General features: G+C 33.8%; 1 protein-coding gene across 7 annotated transcripts in view; it reads right to left on the bottom strand.

Annotated features, from left to right (window-relative positions):
* The window catches only part of CTNNA3 (catenin alpha 3), a 1,730,823-nt gene that overhangs the window by 564,055 nt on the left and 1,150,819 nt on the right, over window positions 1-15,949 (bottom strand). For all 7 annotated transcript variants that reach the window (XM_041748054.1, XM_041748055.1, XM_041748056.1 and 4 more), the window contains one exon: window positions 14,290-14,446. In XM_041748054.1, the coding sequence (XP_041603988.1) occupies window positions 14,290-14,446 (157 nt within the window). The remainder of the gene's footprint in view (window positions 1-14,289; window positions 14,447-15,949) is intronic.

Here is a 15,949-nt window from a genome sequence, read left to right as displayed (position 1 = left end):
TATTAATGTGAGAAGTTCTCCCACAGAAAGCTGTCAACACAATTCACTGCGCACTAGCATCTCTAAATATTAAATAAAAACAACACTTAAGGGGTGCCAAGCGGCTCAGTTTGTTAAACATCTGCCTTCAGCTCAGGTCATGATCCTAGAGTCCTGGGATCAAACCCTTCAATGAGGTTCCTGCTCAGCGTGGAGTCTGCTTCTCCCCTTGTTGTTCCACCTGCTTATGCTCTCTGTCAAATAAATAAATAAATCTTTTTAAAAATGCCAATATTTAGAAAATGACAGAAAGAAAAACTAGTTCCACTTAACCACCTAGACAATAAAGCAGTATGAAGCAGATACTGCCAGTTAGCATTCAAGGTATTATACATTGGTTATTCACTCTGCACACTTCCAAAGACAGTGGGAAACACACTAAAAATTCCAATACCATAAATATCTCTTTAAAATTATGGTTCATCATCCTTCTATTTTACTAAAAATAGTCACAAGCTTATTCCTATGATTTATATTTAAATTAACAAAGAAGTATGCCATTGGGTAACAGGCCTCCTAGAGCAATACCTTCCTAAACTCTTAAGATCAATGAAGTAGGAGATGGAAGAAAATAAATTATCTTATCAGACACAGAGATTGTTAAGATATTGGAAAGTTAAGAAATAGGAAATGTAATAACTCCTATGGACAGGAAATAGGAAAGATGAAGATGTTCATTTTTAGTAACTTTGATTTAGAGTCAGCCAATATTGTTGAGAGGACTGTATGCCAGTCATTCTGCTATGCAGTTTCACCACAATGTCTATTTAGCTTCAAAGATTATCCTGTCAGGTAGGAATACTCTCATTTTACAGAATAAGGAAATAAAGGGTATTAAGCAATCTGCCCAAATCCACAAAACTGTTAAGTGAGAGAGGGCACATGATAAACAGTGATTCCCTTTGCAGGGTAAGATTGGATGGCAAAAGCAGAGGACAAAGTATGAGTGGTGGCCATATTCCATGCTGCATCACCAACCCACCAATCTGTAGCAAATATTTGCCAAGTTTTATCCTATTAACTTCCAATTAAAATTGCATCTGTTTTCAGTGTATTGACATATTGATCACAATTATATAGCATATGCATATACCACTATGATTCAGAAGGATAAAACTATTCCTTAATAATTCTCATAAGCTCTCAGAGTTATTTATCCACACTACCATCTTAATATCACATTTGAGGATCACTTTCCAACAGGATAAAAAAGAAATCAAACTTTATTAAGAATAAGATAAAATGAGGAAAAATGTTATTAGAATGTATCTTAAAAAGCCATGATATAGATTTGAATTTGGTGGATTAACGGGGCATTTTAAAGGGACAATGGCTAAAGATAAAGAACAAACTATCATTTACATAATATTTCATCAGTACCTGGAGATACAGAGATCAATATAATAATTAATGACCACAGTTGGGGGATCCCTGGGTGGCGCAGCGGTTTGGCGCCTGCCTTTGGCCCAGGGCACAATCCTGGAGACCCGGGATCGAATCCTACATCAGGCTCCCGGTGCATGGAGCCTGCTTCTCCCTCTGCCTGTGTCTCTGCCTCTCTCTCTCTCTCTCTCTCTCTCTCTGTGTAACTATCATAAATAAATAAAAATTTTAAAAAAATGACCACAGTTGGGATCCTTTTCATATCACTAATCATTAAAATATAAGAGTGCCGATGTAATTGAGAATATCAGCCAAACTTCATTGTAGAGCAAAGGAAAATACACTAGAAGTGATTTTGTTTAGCTCATGTATAAAAACTGTTTTCAGCAGGCAGTAATGACAGAAATCTAAGTAAATTTCCTAGCAACTACATACACAGAGTGATAGATAAAAAGAGAATATTTTATTTTCCCCCTTATTTTCTATATCATTTTCATATTCTCCTTCAGTTAATTGAACACTTACTTAAACCATATATGTCATATATAATATATGTCCTAATGAAAAGCTAAAATCCTAAGGAAAGAGTTTTTACTGTCATCGTATCTACTGTGAAATCATAGTAATACAAATAGGAACCTTGATTTTTTTTTAATTCCATAAAATAAACTGGTAAATTAGTTGATGTCATAAGAAAATTATTTAACTATCTAGTGTTCAAAATAAAATAAAAATATACTAATAAAGTTACATTTTAAAATGGCATATCTACCTAAAGTACAAGAAAGTGGTTCTCCACTTTGATTTAATGTAATAATTATGATTTTATTACTGTAACACTTAAGAAACAAAAGTATAACTATTATAATATGATCCATACCAGAATCCAGTTAAGTAAATCATTGACAAAGTTAGAAATTCTTACAAAATTTCAGAGGTACCCAACTGTCAAAAATAAATTCAGTCTTGGCGTGCCTGGGTGGCACAGTCAGTTAAGAGTCCGGCTCTTAGTTTGGGTTCAGGTCATGATCTCAGGGTCCTGAGACTGAGGCCCCCACTTTGGGCTCTGCACTCAGTGTGGAGATGGGTTGGGTTTCTTTTTCCTCTCCCTCTCCTCCTCCCCCCTGTGCTCTCTCTCTCTCTCAAATAAATAAATAAATCTTAAATTCAGTCTTAAAAGCAATAAAAAATAATGTTGGAAAGAAAGGCTGGATCACTGAAGCATAGTTGCCATTTATTTCTTCAACATTAAGGATCAAAGAGGGAATTGTCTTACGCTCCTCTACTTCACTGAAATAAAACTTTGGTTTACAGTGAATAAACTGTGTAAGAAATCAATTGAATGACTTTTGTTATGATACTATTGGGTAGGGATCCCTGGGTGGCGCAGTGGTTTGGCGCTTGCCTTTGGCCCAGGGCACGATCCTGGAGACCCGGGATCGAATCCCACATCAGGCTCCCGGTGCATGGAGCCTGTTTCTCCCTCTGCCTATGTCTCTGCCTCTCTCTCTGTCTCTCTGTGACTATCATAAATAAATAAAAATTTTTTAAAAAAAAGATACTATTGGGTAGAAGGTACTGTGCTAAGTAGTCCAGAAACAAAGATGAATAATAGCTGTATTCGTTTGTTAGGGCTGCCAAAACACAGTACTCCAGACTGGTGTGGCTTGAACTACAGAACTTTATTTTCCCACAGTTCTGGAGGCTAGAAGCTTCAGATCAAGGTATTGACAGGGTCTGTTTCTTCCTGAAGCCTGTCTTCGTGGTTTGTAGAGAGCTGTCTTCTCCCTATATCTTCACATGTTCTCCCTCTGTACATGTGTGTCCTACTTTCCTCTTTTTATAAGGATACCAGTCATATTGGATTAGGGCTTATTCTTATGACTTCATTTTAACTTAATTACTCCTTTAATAATTCTATTTCCATATGCAGTCACATTCTGACATACTGAGACTTATGGCCTCAACATAAACACTCGGAGGGGGACACAGTTCACCTAATAACAAAAGGCCTCCAGGACGTTTAAATAATAGAGAATAGGGCAGCCCCAGTGGCTCAGCAGTTTAGCACTGCCTTCAGCCCAGGGCGTGATCATGGAGACCCGGGATCGAGTCCCACATTGGGCTCCCTGCATGGAGCTTGCTTCTCCCTCTGCCAGTGTCTCTGCCTATTTCTCTCTCTCTCTCTCTCTCTCTCTCTCTCATGAATAAATAAATAAAATCTTTTTAAAAAAATAATTAATAAATAAATAATAGAGAACAAAAATATATAAAAGTAACCACAATATAAGTCAGAAAATGATAAAGGTCTTAGTATAAATTCAAAATTATTAAATAGCATAGAAAAATTTAAAGGAGGGATCCCTGGGTGGTGCAGCGGTTTGGCGCCTGCCTTTGGACCGGGGCGCGATCCTGGAGGCCCGGGATCGAATCCCACATCAGGCTCCCGGTGCATGGAGCCTGCTTCTCCCTCTGCCTGTGTCTCTGCCTCTCTCTCTCTCTGTGACTATCATAAATAAATTAAAAAAAAAAAATTTAAAGGAAAAAGAAAGGTTTAAAGATGAAGTGGTTTTCTGAGGATAGGATTTTAAGCAGATTGAGATGAATATGGTAAAAAGGGCAGAAAAAGGCATGATTGGAGCAAATGCTGTGTAGGGCTAATTTATCTTTTAATAATTAAATCTTACTCTGATTGACACAGGATATTATGTATTTAATATGATAAAGGTCATTTGGTTGTTGATAGCACAGCAGCAATACAAAATCATATTTTCTTCAGTTTTCTATGTAAAATACATTGCAGGCCAAGAACAAGACAAATTACACAATTTTCCACCATCTTCCAACATATCATTTGCACTTGCACTTCCAACATATCATTTGCATTCTTTTTCAAAAGAAATAGAATAGGAAGGGAATTAGAATTGTACCTACCAATCATAAACCAGAAGATATGGATAATAAAAGTCCAATAGCGATTGGATTATCTTTGTAAGAAATCTATATATCAAAAAACTATGCCTATAGCTTTTTGTTCTGAGGGTCATCCTAAACTTATGTGATACAACAATATTTTGAATTATTTCCTGTAATAAACTGTCACTATCTGATTTTTTTAAAAAGTAGATTTATGATATTTTATTACCAGTGAGTGCCACCTATGCTTAGCTGCCCCCCACATTATTCTTAGTCCTGTTTGCTAAATAAATCATATTTCTGACAACATCTTTTCAATTTTAATTGATTTTATTTAAAAAGCCAAGAGAATAGTAAAGAGCCTACACAAAATACTCTTTTGTATTTCCAGAGGGGATAAAAGTACCGAACTTCCAGCAGAATCACAGTAAATGTGTGCTTCTTTATAACTTCTTATATATGTCACTGGCAGATAAATTGAATTTTTACTTACTACTTAAAATTCTGACAATTCAATAGTGCTCAGCCAGATAACATTTAAAATGTGGCAATAACAAGATTTTTATTTTGTTCACAGGTATTTTTCCAAAGGCACCTTAAAGTTTTCTCCTCTACTGTCAAGGCAATCATTTAGGTACGAGTCATAAAATGTTTGAAATACATATAAATCCCACATTTCATATCACTTGTCAGTGCCTAATTAAGCAGAAAAAAATCTAAGTTTAGTGAGTTATAATATCAAAATTAAAACATCAGGTTTTACATTAGGAAATAAAGATCTTAGCACACAAACCTTTAGCACTAGAGGAAATAAGCTTAATCTTTTACCTTGGTGAAAGGTGCACAGTGATCAGTCTGGGCAATTACACAGCTAGGCAAAGCCTTGATTTGGAAACAGCATTATTATACCAACAAGGAAATCACTTTGCATAGCTTTGCTTAATATTTGCAGTCGCCTAGAATAGTTGTATTATATATACATTGGCTTCTCCCTTAAAGCCTGTGTTAGGGAGGTCCTGAAATGTAAAAAGTAAATCTACCCTCAATTACTTGAAGGTTACTCCTGTAGATATAAAATAAGAATTTATTAAGTAAAACAGATTTAATTAAACAAATGATTATTAAGTATCTGCAGTATACCAAACATCATGTAAAACACCGCAATGAGGTAAAACCTAACAATAAGCACACATCCACTGTGTTTGGTTGCTTCTCTTTCTTTGACTTCATCTTTACTAATCTGATGTTTTGAGTGTTTTTTAATTGTTTTGTTTTCTTCACATTTCAATTCTCCTCCCAGAATCTCACTAACTTCTGATAAGAGAGGAAAAAAGTCTCATATTCCTGTTCAAACCATTTAGTCTAGGTCAAAGGGATATTAATTTTGCTTTATCATGATCTACAAAATTGTTCAGCTGTGTCCTTATGGGCAACCGATGACTTAGAGAGGAAAAGATTTGAGCTTTTGCTAATTGACTCAAAAGTTGAATGAGTAACAAATCAAAATTTAGCCTTAAGAATTAAGTATATCTTTCTCCCTGATTCAAGAAAGTTCCAGATGGAAAAACGCAGAATTATGGTCTAAACATGACCTCCATATTTTGACACTGAAAAAAAAAATAGTCAAAAACTAATTTGAGAGGAAAGATAATTTTTAATAGTGGATAATAGGCTTTTCTGAAAAAGAGGTGCTTTTATGTACCATTTATATTGGAGAGTAGCTAAAAGTAACATCAATATTATATGGTCCTAGAGAACTTGAACAATTCAGGAATTCTTTGTGACAGGCTTCTATATATTAAACATCATTATAGCACCCAAATTCTTTCTAGGTGGAAAAATAAATGAGAATATATCTATAAAACTCTTAGAATTCTTGGGATAAATGTTTCCACACATATTAAGGGTAGCATTTCTAAAAAAAAAAAAAAAAGATTACAAAAGTCATGCACCAAAGTAAACACACACACACTATGGAACAGCTATTAGAACTATATAAATATTGATGCAGAAAAATTATAAATTTTTTTAATTGTGACAGTGTAACTATATCATGCTTTAATAAAGTACTTTTAATACAAGCACCACACTTTTTTGTTGTTGTTGTTGTTAATGATAGAACAGACCTATATAGAACTGATCTATAATATAGAATAAGTCTCCACTGTTCTCTATCTGGTTTTTATACTTTGAATATGATGTTACCTTAAAATGTACTGATCATAAACAATGTATATAGTTTTAAATAACTACATTTTATAACTCAGTTCACAAAGAAAATGTCAAGAGTGAATATCTCTGTTTTTATAAAATTTCCCATGTAGTTAGGTGAAGAGGATTTAAATGTAGGAAACAAAGTACATAAATCACCATCAAAATGGTAGATGCAAACTTGCAAGAAGATATTAAATGATGCCATGGAAATTTAAATGTTGCTATAATATATTGAATTATTGAGATACACAAAACACCAATTTTTCATTCCTCTCATGACCATTTCTCACATATACTATTTGGACTTTATAAACAAACAAAAACCCTACACTTCAGCCACATCTGAAATGTCCTAAAATAGACTACATTGAAAAGGCAGCTGGTCTGGATGGCATTGGATATTTTAAAATCAATATATTAAAATTAAGTGTTAGGTTTTTGGCAGTTTCAAGTATATCTTTTTTCTGGCTTAGATTTTTTAATAGTCATATTCTAAAAGTATCATTCAACAAGTACTTGTGTTATGAAAACCTGAAATTTCAAACCAGCTGATTCCCTCCAAGAAAATCTATGGTGTAGGAAGAAAATAAGCACATATAAAATTATAAGTGGATGTTTAAATGATTAAGTCATTTGTAGATTCTTATTAATTATACCTTTTAAAAATTGTTATGGAAAACAGATTGAAAATTGATTGCTATAATCCATAATTATTACAGAGATGATTAAAATAATATAGTAAACATGGATTTTGCTTTGAATCTTCTTCTTATTAAACTCCATAGGTCCTTATAACAAGCTATTAAATGCTAACATATGAAACAGTAATCACAAAATAAAGTAAAAATTTTTTGATGATTAGGTTTCGAAGACCAACTGTCACACAATTCCTTTGCTGAGAAAAAGACAGCATTGGTGTCTTTCCCAACAGAAACTATTTTACCACATTATAATTGAGGGCTTGTTTCTTCCACTAGCCTATAGATCCCTTATAAATAAGTCCAATATGTCTTACTCATCATTGTTATCTCTAAGGTAAATAGAAATTGTCAATAAATTTTTGTTGTTAAACACAATAAATGATTAACTTGTCAATACCAAAGTGCATGTTGGGTGCTTGCTTCAAAGACATTCATTCATTCCTCCAATACTTACTATCACAATTGCCATAAAGATGGTAGCATAGAATGTCACTTAAATCATGCTGTCAAGATGCTATGGAATAGCTTTGAGCTTTAGTTTTGAGTTTTCATATGCCCAAAGTAAGAAGTTTCTATTCCTTAAAACAGATTCTGGTTATTTTGATGCCTTAGATCTAATCCAAAAGAAGAAAAATGTCTATCATGCAGATCTGCTTATCAAGAGGCAAGAGCTTTCATCAAAATCCTTAGTAAAGGGAAATTTATAAAATTCTAGGAAAGGTTATACACAGGTCTTCAATTTTACATGTAATAACAAGTACGACAAAAGTTAAACTTTCGTAAAGCTTCATGGTAAGATTACATTGTTTATTATTCTATACACTCTAGACTTTTATGGATGCTTGAAATATTTCACAGTTTTTAAAAATCTGGCCATTATTTTGATACCCTCACCCACAAAACAAGGTGAAAAAAATGGTGTAATTTCTCACAAAATATCCCATCAAAATCTGACCCTGAATGATAAAAGTTTAGGTTAACCTTCACAAAGCATTTTCTTAAACTGTATTACTGAGATTCACAATAAAGTTCAAGAACACTGGATGATCTCCATTATTTGGTGAGTTAGAGGTGTTGGATATGAGTTGCCTGGGGAAATCACTGTGTTACCCCAGGCACACAATCAAACATGTCGCTTGTCTTTGCACCTTGGCATTTATTTCTCCTGTAACTTCTTTATCATAAAGTTTTAAGAAATGTAGAACACATAATAAAATACAAAAAATAATCTATGTATTTCCATAATAATGGATGTTATTTTTATGAGATTTTGTTCTGATATTACTTTTATTTTATTTTTTTAATTTTTATTTATTTATGATAGGCACAGAGAGAGAGAGAGAGGCAGAGACACAGGCAGAGGGAGAAGCAGGCTCCATGCACCGGGAGCCCGACGTGGAATTCGATCCCGGGTCTCCAGGATCGCGCCATGGGCCAAAGGCAGGCGCCAAACCGCTGCGCCACCCAGGGATCCCCCTGATATTACTTTTAAAGAATAAAACATTACAACCGAAGTCCCACATGTACTCTTTCTCAGTCTCATCCAACTCCTTCTCCAGAGTTAACCACTCTCATGTATTTGTTATGTGCGGTATTTATGGCACTCTATTGTTCACATTGCACATAACTTGATAATTTACTCAATATGGCTTAAAAAAATCTGTTCCATTGACATATGAAACAAGTTTATTTTAACTACTGTGTTTGCTGCTATTTATTCATTCTCCTACTGATAGGTGTTTAAATTATTTCAAACTTTCACTATTTAAAAAGACCCATAATGATCATACTTGTACAAATTTTCTTTATGAATAAGTGTACAACTTTCTCCAATGTATATACCAAAAGATATTTGTGGCAAAATAGTCCAGGTACCACATAGTGCTACTTGTTCTTCAACCAGATTATAATAATTTATCTTCCCAGAAGCAGTATGTCAGAGTCCTCATTTTACTATATCTCATCAATATTTGGCATTTTTAATGTCTTGACATGTGATAGCTATATAACATAGTTTGCAAGATAATTCTTAAGTTATTTTGATAAACTATAATGTACTAACTATTGGGAGGATTTAACAAGGTAGCTCCTTTAAAGAGGTTTATCTTTATAAACCTGTTTTATCTTTTGTCTATATACCTTTAATCTATATACCTGCTTTAAATTTTAGCAATGGCCTGCCAGTGATGCTAGTAATAATGTCTCTCTCTTAATGGGCCACTTACTATGACCTAATAACTTTTCAAAGCATTTGAAATATATCATTTTCTTAATTCTTCCAACGATGTGAAAATGTGAGTGATAAGACTTATGTTGTTTTGTTTGTTACCTTGTTCTATCTCCAGGATTTAGAAGTCTCATCACCTACTAGGTGCTCAGTACACATTTATTAAATAAATATTAAATAAAATTTATTTATATAAATAAGTATTAATCACTGCAGCATCCTCTAACAAAATAATACAGACTGGGTAGTTTATAAACAATAGATTTATTTCTCACTGTTGTAGAGACTGGGAGGTCCAAGATCGAGGCACCAGCAAGACTGCATTCTGGTGAGAGCCCTCTTCCAGTTCACTCCAATGCCTTCTCTATATTCTCAATATTCTCACATACTGGAAGGGGCTAGGGATTTCTGTGGGGTCTCATTTATAAGAACATTAATCCCTTTCACAAGGGCTTTATCCTCTTGACCCAAGTACTACTCAAAGGCTCTGCCTTCTAATACTTTCACGTAGGACACTAGGATTTCAACATAGGAATTTGGGAGGACACAAAATTTCAGACCATAGCAAAATGATATAATTATGAACATTTTAGAGAAGGGCATTTAGTGAGTAGAAGTTATTTCTCTAAGATCATAAATTTGGTAGGAAATGACAAAATCATCAATCCTAAGCATACTTAACCCCCTCCGGACTCTTCTTTTCTTTTGTTTCCCATGGATTTTAGGGATATGGGATATAGTCCACTATCTTGATGCCTCATCTATAGGATTTCCTTTAGTGGTGAAAACTTAGTAGGAATTATATATATGCTTTGTAAGAATGTAATTCTTAGCTGTATTTCTCAAATATACATAAATTGTTCACAGCACAAGCTCTGGAGCCACTCTGTAAGCACAGGTTTTTACTGTTCTGTTAAGATTCTCCAGGATGCTATTAAAGTCCCTAAAACTATGCCAACACAAACTTGCAAGCTCAGATACATGACTTCATGATTTCAGATCTTGTATTTAGAAGGAGGCATACTTTTTTTCATTTTTCCTACTTCTGGAGAAAATGTAGGTAAGAAGCATCTTGCTTTTCCTGCCTAAAACACCCTCATCTCTCACTAGAACTTTGGTCTTTTCAGAATGCTCAGGAGCATATCTTAGAATTACAAGTATGTGGGGGAGTATTGTATGTCAAGGAGAAACTTTTCTTCTAATCCCTCATCTAATCTATAAAATTTCCCACAGGATCCACCATATTAAGGATTTTTATTTATCCAAATTACACCTATTAAATGAATGTGCATACAGTTGAGACACTGCCCAGAAATAACTAAATACAAATGAAATGCTGGTAATAACTTTGATTCTGTTTTTGCTGAAAGTTTCTGAAAGTTGCGTCTATTGCAAATCATATGGTAACATATGTGTGTGAACACATGTTCAGTGAGGCAATTTTAGAAAATTCTTTATTAAAGGTCTATTCTATCATTCAGAGTCTTTGTAAGTACATATCTAGGGCATCTTCAGAATTTAGGAAATATTAATTACCTTCATATACAAGTCTAAGATGCAAGCCCTTAGTGCTATTTATTTCATCAGTAAGATTATTGATGTGTACTCCAGCTCTACCTTAAAGTTCTGATAAAAATTCTCAAATCTGATTTTGACAAAGTCAAAAGAGGACTCCTAATTATGGCTTTTCTAAAAATCGACTTCATAATGTTCAAACAATAGTCCTGCAGGATATCTATTGTTCATTCAAGTGAGAGCATCTTAAAAGAACTTGCCTGTGAGTACATGGGATGATACATGATAAATTCCAGTTCACATGCCCAAACTATTCTTTAGTCATGAAAGTATAGACAGTTATTCAAAACCTAAGTAGCAATTGAGCAATAATGGATTACTTCGGGGGACTGTCTCTCATGAATAAATAAATAAAATCTTTAAAAAAAAAGTTTGTGAAAACAAAGAAATCTGAGAAAGGAGCGAATGCCACTGAGTGCCTAAGGTAGACAAATTTTGTCTCTAGTCAATAGCCATTTTCCCTTCTTTCTCTGCTCATGAGACTTCTGATTTTGTTGGCAGAGTAAGTAATTAGTCAGAAAGGTTGAATTATGACCAGTCTAAGCCCAATAATCTGCTAGAATCTGTTATATCAACTCTCAAGAGTTGTTTTTATGCATCTCTTCAGTGACATCAATTGGTAGCTTAAAACCTGCCAATATGGCAATATTTATGGCACAGAAATCGGGAAGCACTACAAATTAGGAATACCATTTCCTCTGGCCCCTAGTCAGTTATTAACCATTTACCACCCTTCTAAGCCCATCATGGAAATCCCAATTCCTTTTGCCAGCAGTTGGTGCAGGGGTAGGTACAGGAACAAGTTTTGACCTAAGACACATAAAAAAAAGTCTGATGGAAGCCACCCAGTAAAGATTTCCTCCTGATAAAGTCAACAAGCTACTTTGCCTTCCTGCTTTAGGTAGCATTATACGATGTTTTGAGATGTAATGCTCTGAGATACAACCTTGAAGGAAGGTCAGTAGAATCCAGAGATGTCAACATAGGTCATTAATAACCGTAGACCACTACCAACTAGAGTATCCAAAGGGCAGGAAAGTAGGAACAATTCGCCCTGAGTATAGAAAATAATGAAGTGCATTATCTGTAGAGAATTTTAAAACAATAATGAAACACATTAAATATTAATCCACTTTTTAATTATTATCCTGTACTGACAACTCTAAACAATGTTAGTTATAAAATTCTATTACTCCCATATCTTGACTATTCCTATCCAAGCCCTTTGTATGTTTGTACTAGTCAGTCTAGAATCAACTATCTTAAACATCTAGTTACTTGAGGTAATTAAAGATTTTTGTTATTTAGAAAACTTCCATATGAGTTTTCTGTTATGGGTAGGCAAAACACGCTGAAGTGCTAAAGCAGTTCACAGAAAGTAGCAGACTCAGAATGCTGGTAGGTCAGGTTAATCGAGCACTGAAAAGAAAAAGCATGAGCTACTTCTCTAAGGACCTACAGACTTGCTCAGATCTCAGGCTTCCCACAGCTCCAATCATGCAAGGACAGGCCAATTACAGTTCCCATTCTTGTGTGTCCAGGAGCTTCTCCCTACTGTGTCATTAGTATACCTATAATAAACTGCCTTTACATAGAGTAGTGTGAGAAGGTTTCTTCATTTTGTAACCAAAAGAACTAATTAAAAACAGAATCTAGCATTTAATAATTAAATGAAAGATTGCCCCAATATAAGATTTTGCTTGGATACACATAGCACAAAATCTATACTAAGAAGACCGCAAACAGACAAAACTATGCTTAACATAGCATTGTTTATAATGATTAAAATTGTAATTTATCTAATTGCTAATGAAAGAAGAACAGATTTTTTTGATAAGTGTATAAGGATGTGGGAAAATTCAGCCAAATATTTATTATATACCTCATGACACAATTATTTAAAACCATAAATATGGTTAAACACATAAATAATATGTATTATATATATATATACATATATATATATACACACACACACACATACTTAGATGGAAAAAAATCAGATATCCATGGTTGTTATTTATGAATAGTGGGATCAAGGTATGTTAATATTTTCATACATACATTTTCTATTATTTTCAAAGTTTTCAGCTCTACAAAAATAAAACAATTTTAAAATAATTATCACACATTTTCTTTTCATTGATGTATCAAGAAAATACACCAGGTTTCCAGACTATTGTTCAAGAAGAGAATACTACATGCAAGAAAGTAATGAAATCCACAGATTAGACAAAGTATATCAGAAACTTTTAAAAGATAAAATGACGTTAAAAATTCATGAGAATATGCATTTTATAAAAAATTTAATCACAACATTTTTCAAAATAAAGGAAAAATGTATTTTTTTATTTGAATAATCTCTGCACCTAAACAAGGGGCTCAAACTCAGAACCCTGAGATCAAGAGTCACAGACTTTTCTCACTGAGCCAGCCAGGTGCCCAAAAATGTAATTTATTTTAAAGAGAGGCTTAATTTCCTCCCCTCCCCCCTCGAGAGGCTTAATTTTTAAGAAAATAAAAAAAGATGAAAAAGTATTTAGTTCTTTGCTGTTATAAAATATAATCAAAAACTTGAGTTTTGCTTCTGAGACTATGGCTTTATGAGACTAATTTTGTAATACCATGGGATGCTATTCCAGTCTGTGATAAAAGAATCACCTAGGTTTGATATGGAATCTCAAGCCCATCTGTAACTGCTGTAGTTAGATGTTTAGACTTATTATTTGATTATATCACCATTATTTAAATACATATACTGGAAGTTGAAGTATATATGATATCTCAAATCAATGAAGACTTTTTCTTTCTAGCATATATATATTATATATAAAATATATAAATATAAATATATATATATATATATTTCTTTTTCTGAGTGGAGAAAAATTCTGTCAGAAAAGAAATCAAAAGATATAAATATATTAAAGGAGGAGAGAATTGTTTATTCAAAAAGTCAGAGAATGCCTAAGATTTCCAGCTACTATTTTCAATTATTCTTTGCCTATGAATAGGAGTTTCTTTTAGAGACATTGTAAATTGTTGAGTTGTAAGGATTACAAGGCATGAGGTTCATTATCCTAGAGTAGATCACACATAGCAGTACTTTGTTTCAAGAAAGATGATCATTAAAAAGAGTCTCATTATACTGCATAAAATTAATTATATTCAGAATTATCCTGTTTCAGAAAATTGACAAGAGCAAATGTATAAATTAAAAGATCAAAAACGTACCAGATACAGCAAGGAAGTCATCAATGCTTGTAATGTCATCTACAGCTTCAGTGAGGACATGGATATGATTCTCCCATGTATGCTTGTACATTTCCATGGTTTTTTTGACCACTTGACTTTTGGGTCTTGCAGCCAAAGCAAGTGCAGCATTAATGATCTGCAAAGATAATGTTCACATGGTGATTTCTTTGGTAATAGTTACCAGATAACTATTCTTAAAAAATAAGAATTTAAAAAGATTTTAAAATTTTAAAAGAACTATATTCTTTTAAAAATAAAATATGTACATCTTTAACAACAGGGAAAATGGTAAAATGCCCTCGCAAATAACTCTTTGCTTTTAAAATTATTATTTTATTTGTGGCAATGATCTAATTATTTTTAGAACTATTAATTGAATGTCAATGCACTAAAAACTGCAAGAGCTTCAAAGATAATTGGTATCTGCCTTTAAAGAGTTGCTTTATTACTCAATGGGAAGGGCAATATATAACTCAGTTCAGTATGCAATACATGTCATAATCACAAATAATGATCACTACTCTCTAGAGAGCAGGAGGATCACCTTAAGCAAAGTTTTTGTTTTGTTTTGTTTAAGATTTTATTTATTTATTTATGAGAGAGTGAGAGAGAGCACAAGCAGGGGGAGAAGCAGGCTCCCCAGTGAGTAGGAAGCCCAAGCGGGACTTAATCCCAGGTCCCAGGATCATGACCTGAGCCAAAGGCAGACGCTTAACCAACTGAGCCTATATGCCCATATGCCCCAAAAGAAGTTTTAAATACAAGTTTCAGGGAAGTGTAACATTTTAACTGATTATTTGGATTCACATTGCACAACTCCATTGTGAACATGTACTATGTGCAAAGCACCACGATAGAGCTTTGACTTCCTTGAGGTCTTGCAGAATTTTGCCAGTAAATATTCATTATTAATTAATTTTTCATTCATTCATTCATTCATCCATCCATTCATTCATTCAGTATTTCAAATATATTGAGTGCATCTTATGTATGAACTAGTTGGTGTAGATTTCATTTACAGCAATAAACGAGAGAAATAAAAATCATTGCTTTCATGGAGCTTTTATTACAGTTGAGGCCCAGAAGCAATTACCAAGTTAAATAAGTAAAATATATGGTCTGTTAGGTAGTTGTAGGAACCAAGGAGGAAAGACCAGAGAAAGGGGATAAGAAATGGAGCAGTGTTGATGGTAGGAGGTGGTGATTGTAGCATGGCCTCACACTGAAGCAGCCATTTGGGTAAAATCACCTTTAGAAACGACTGATGGAACAGAGAAGTGGAAAATTCAAAAGGAGTGAAAATAAAGGAAATGCTGTGAGAATGGTGAGCAGTCTCACCTAGAGGCTTGGTTGTGCAAAAGAAATCAACAGGAGTTCTTGACGGTCCTCCTCAGGACTATAGCCTTATTTGGAAGGCAGTGGGGAGTCATTTTGACTTTGAAGCAATTTGCTCAGAACTAAACTTTAGAAAAATTCATCTGGCATAGGAGGCTACTGCAGTAGGAGTAAGATAGAGCCTGGACAGCAAGGGTGGAGGTAATGAAAAGGTTTTGATGGAAATTCCAATTAATTAAGGATGAGGATAGGTCAATTTCTGCCAAAAAATATCATGTTATCATTAAGAAATCTGTGGAAAATA

Source organism: Vulpes lagopus, chromosome 3 (genome assembly GCF_018345385.1).
Source record: "Vulpes lagopus strain Blue_001 chromosome 3, ASM1834538v1, whole genome shotgun sequence".
NCBI classification, from domain to species: Eukaryota; Metazoa; Chordata; class Mammalia; order Carnivora; family Canidae; genus Vulpes; species Vulpes lagopus.
This window is presented reverse-complemented; position numbering and strand designations above follow the sequence as displayed.